Genomic DNA, 5,000 nt, shown 5'->3' with positions numbered 1-5,000 from the left:
AATTTAGCTTCTATCCTAGGCTAGATATACACTGTAAAACGAAAAAAAAGTGTTTAGGCTAAATATTTTAAAAGCACTAATCTGATCAAAATATGGTATAAATAAAAATAGAATAAAGGCTGAAAGACCTTAAACCTGCGTTATCATGCGCGCTAAACCAACACATTCACCTGATGTGGTTTCAGAGAGGATCTGAGAGGGGTAGAGATGTTCCCCTCAGCACTAAATCTCTCTCTGATGGTGCTCGGTGCACTAATACACACCTGTGCTGTACCTGCATGCATACTTTACAGAGCAGAGCAAATCTAGCCTGGTTATCGCGCCAATATTACCCATCTATTTAGTAGGTATAATTAACATAACAATATATACTACATTTTAAGTTATTATTCGTTTCAATACATTTTTATTCAACGAAAAAATACATTTCAATCATTCCAGCAAGCCAGCAAGAGAGAATCTGCAGGCTGCAATGCCATATTAACCCTCATTAAGTGTTTTAGAACGCCGAGGCTGTTTAAATATAGTCTATATTACAATTATTTTATTGAGTGTGAACCATTAATAAACTTGCCTATAATTACTGTTGCCATTGTTTCCATCTTAAAACACAAAGCCTGACACTCAGAAAGAAAGAAAGAAAGAAAGAAAGAAAGAAAGAGAAAGAAAGAAAGAAAGAAAGAAAGAAAGAAAGAGAAAGAAAGAAAGAAAGAAAGAAAGAAAGAAAGAAAGAAAGAAAGAAAGAGAAAGAGAAGAGAGAGAGAGAGAGAGAGAGAGAGAGAGAGAGAAAGAAAGAAAGAAAGAAAGAAAGAGAGAGAGAGAGAGAGAGAGAGAGGAGAGAGAGAGAGAGAGAGAGAGAGAGAGAGAGAGAGAGAGAGAGAGAGAGAGAAAGAAAGAAAGAAAGAAAGAAAGAAAGAAAGAAAGAAAGAAAGAAAGAACGTTATACAGGCACCCCCACTGTCACTGCAGATTAATCCTCTTCATTAAATTCAGAAATAGCTTCGGAATCTGAAAAACCAGCACTGGAAAATTCGCTGTCCAAGTCAGTCATAACGGTGTAGTAGTACACTGTTGTCCACCAGTGACGTCACGCTGTAACTTCCTGGAATTTCCGGAGCGACCTCGGGTTTTTCCGTCAATTTACTTGAAATCGTCGATTTTTGAGTGAATTAAACAAGTTATTTACATTTTATTCACGTGTATGGTTTTTAACTAGCTAAAATAATGTGAAATCTTTAGAGAGGTCCATTAGGTGGTGCTTAGCCTTTAAGAAGTCAGTGTTTTTCCTCTGATATAAAACGTTTGCCTGAGGTAACAGACCCAGCCGTGTATCACTACCATGTTGAAACGGAGTGTGTTTACACCAGAGAGGCAGTGAAAGCATACCGCAGTTTGGACGCATACAATTAATTATTAAAATCATTATTGTGTCATCTCCCCTTTTGTGTCTGTTGAGCTAAGAGCCATTATTATAATATGATAAAAATATAACAAACCACAGTGAATTACTTCTCATCTGAATTAGAACATGCTTATTTTAATACACTTCAGCTAAACGTCAGGGACAAGACACCATGAGAACAGCGTTCAACTGAGTACATTTGTTTACAATATTTATTATAAAATAATATATATTACATTAATTATAAGAGTTGATGGTGGGTATCCAGCCGTCTCTATTTACAGCAGCAATCCGAGTGTTTCACTGTGTGTTCTCTTTTGGAAATCTGTTCACCTTAATTTCTGAAAGCAAGTTTGTACCTGGTCTGAGGGAACATCCGCCAACCCGACAACACGGTCCTAACTTTCATTTAGACATACTGTCAATAAATCACACCTGAACTAGCGCAAAAGAATTGAAGCAGTCGCTGTTGTTCTGAGCGCTGATACCACCAAGCGGAAGCGTCTTAGGAACAGCTACGTCACTTCCTGGACTCATGAATATTCATTTGAAACGGTCTGTAAAGCTAACAGAGGTCCAAGTTTGAGCTGTAAATTCTGTGAATCACTGTATCATGTGAATCATTTAGCTGATTCAGTATTATAGTGAGTCGACTCTTTCATTTTGAAAACTTATAGTAGTGTGTGTGTGTGTGTGTGTGTGTGTGTGTGTGTGTGTGTGTCAGTGCTGGGAGACCCATGTCGGACAGGAGATGTACAAGCTGATGATTTTTGATTTCCTCATCATTGGTTCCGTCACCGTCTTCGTCGAGTTCCCTCGAAAGTAGGTGCTCACTAACGAATCAGTGTTTACTGTATAAACAACTCCGAATCACTCTAACGAATCAGTGTTTACTGTATAAACAACTCCGAATCACTCTAACGAATCAGTGTTTACTGTATAAACAACTCCGAATCGCTCTAACGAATCAGTGTTTACTGTATAAACAACTCCGAATCACTCTAACGAATCAGTGTTTACTGTATAAACAACTCCGAATCACTCTAACGAATCAGTGTTTACTGTATAAACAACTCTGAATCACTCTAACGAATCAGTGTTTACTGTATAAACAACTCCGAATCACTCTAACGAATCAGTGTTTACTGTATAAACAACTCCGAATCGCTCTAACGAATCAGTGTTTACTGTATAAACAACTCCGAATCGCTCTAACGAATCAGTGTTTACTGTATAAACAACTCCGAATCGCTCTAACGAATCAGTGTTTACTGTATAAACAACTCCGAATCGCTCTAACGAATCAGTGTTTACTGTATAAACAACTCCGAATCGCTCTAACGAATCAGTGTTTACTGTATAAACAACTCCGAATCGCTCTAACGAATCAGTGTTTACTGTATAAACAACTCCGAATCGCTCTAACGAATCAGTGTTTACTGTATAAACAACTCCGAATCGCTCTAACGAATCAGTGTTTACTGTATAAACAACTCCGAATCGCTCTAACGAATCAGTGTTTACTGTATAAACAACTCCGAATCGCTCTAACGAATCAGTGTTTACTGTATAAACAACTCCGAATCGCTCTAACGAATCAGTGTTTACTGTATAAACAACTCCGAATCGCTCTAACGAATCAGTGTTTACTGTATAAACAACTCCGAATCACTCTAATGAATCAGTGTTTACTGTTTAAACAACTCCGAATCACTCTAACGAATCAGTGTTTACTGTTTAAACAACTCCGAATCGCTCTAACGAATCAGTGTTTACTGTATAAACAACTCTGAATCACTCTAACGAATCAGTGTTTACTGTATAAACAACTCCGAATCGCTCTAACGAATCAGTGTTTACTGTATAAACAACTCCGAATCACTCTAATGAATCAGTGTTTACTGTTTAAACAACTCCGAATCACTCTAATGAATCAGTGTTTACTGTATAAACAACAGTAGTTAATCGTAATGAATCACTCTAATGAATCAGTGTTATTTACTGTATGAATCACTGAGTCAGGTTCTGTTCTTGTGATTATAAACAACTCTGAATCACTGAATCATGTCTAAATGAAGCACCACACTCACACTGGGGAACTGTCAGTGTTACTAAGTGACTCACTGAGTCGACTCCTGTGTGATTCGCAGGATTCTGGTGAATCACTGTAACTGGGGCTTGGTGAAGTGGTGGGGGCAGCAGGAGTTCTCCATTCCTCAGAACGTTCTGGAGATCGTGTATGGACAGACCATCTGCTGGATCGGCACCTTCTACTGCCCGCTCATGCCCGCCATCAACACCATCAAGTACTTCATCATCTTCTACATTAAGAAGGTGGGTCACGGCGACCACGCCCACTGCTGTTACCTGTTAGTAAGGTAAGGTAAGGTGATCTGGGGTTAATACGGTCATGTGTTGTACAGATGACCCTGGTGAACAACTGTCGCCCTGCATCACGCCCGTTTCGTGCCAGCAGCTCCACCTTCTTCTTCCTGGCGGTGCTGCTGATTGGCTTAGCGCTCGCTACACTTCCTGTTCTAGTCAGCATTGCGCAGTAAGTACTGAATTTATATTGAGGGTTAAAGGCCTTGCTCAGGGGCCCAACAGTGGCAACCTGGTAGTGGTGGGACTTGAACCAGTGACCTTTTGATTACTAGTCCAGTACCTCTAGGCTACAACTGCCCTGAATCACTGAGTGTGTGTGTGTGTTAATTTATCTATGAATCACTGAGTCGACTCATTTTCAGAAGCATCTCATTGTGAATCTGATTCTCTTCTGTATGAAGAATACTGATGAATCACTGAACTGAATCATCTTTATATGAATCTGTGTGTGTGTGTGTGTGTGTGTGTGTGTGTGTGTGTGTGTGTGTGCAGGATCCGCAGCTCTGTGGCGTGTGGAGCGTTTATAAAGTACAACACATCGTGGGAGGTGGTACCGTCCACCGTGGCTCAGCTACCACTGGGACCCCAGTCAGTCCTCAATGCGCTCACGTCAGAGGCTTTCGCCGTGTCCTTCTTCGTCATCACCTGGTACACACACACACACACACACACACACACACACACACACACGTTATACACACACACACACACGTGTAGTAATGAATCAGTGAGTCAGCTGGTGTCTTAATCTGTACTGTGTGTGTGTGTGTATAAAGTATGTGTGTGTGTGTATATAACGTGTGTGTGTATATAGATATATAACGTGTGTGTGTGTATATAACGTGTGTGTATATAGATATATAACGTGTGTGTGTGTATATAGATATATAACGTGTGTGTGTATATAACGTGTGTGTGTATATAGATATATAACGTGTGTGTGTGTATATAACGTGTGTGTATATAGATATATAACGTGTGTGTGTGTATATAACGTGTGTGTATATAGATATATAACGTGTGTGTGTGTATATAACGTGTGTGTGTATATAGATATATAACGTGTGTGTGTGTATATAAAGTGTGTGTGTGTGTGTGTATATAAAGTATGTGTGTGTGTGTGTATATAAAGTATGTGTGTGTGTGTATATAACGTGTGTGTGTATATAGATATATAACGTGTGTGTGTGTATATAACGTGTGTGTATATAGA

At 39.4% G+C, this 5,000-nt stretch overlaps 1 protein-coding gene across 1 annotated transcript in view; it reads left to right on the top strand.

Moving 5' to 3' along the window:
- The window catches only part of LOC134328527 (transmembrane channel-like protein 7), a 22,298-nt gene that overhangs the window by 12,428 nt on the left and 4,870 nt on the right, over window positions 1–5,000 (top strand). The window contains exons 11-14 of the mRNA XM_063009622.1: window positions 2,127–2,224; window positions 3,553–3,736; window positions 3,826–3,956; window positions 4,280–4,435. Of these exons, the coding sequence (XP_062865692.1) occupies window positions 2,127–2,224; window positions 3,553–3,736; window positions 3,826–3,956; window positions 4,280–4,435 (569 nt within the window). The remainder of the gene's footprint in view (window positions 1–2,126; window positions 2,225–3,552; window positions 3,737–3,825; window positions 3,957–4,279; window positions 4,436–5,000) is intronic.

This window comes from Trichomycterus rosablanca, chromosome 15 (genome assembly GCF_030014385.1).
Source record: "Trichomycterus rosablanca isolate fTriRos1 chromosome 15, fTriRos1.hap1, whole genome shotgun sequence".
In the NCBI taxonomy this organism is placed as follows: domain Eukaryota; kingdom Metazoa; phylum Chordata; class Actinopteri; order Siluriformes; family Trichomycteridae; genus Trichomycterus; species Trichomycterus rosablanca.
This window is presented reverse-complemented; position numbering and strand designations above follow the sequence as displayed.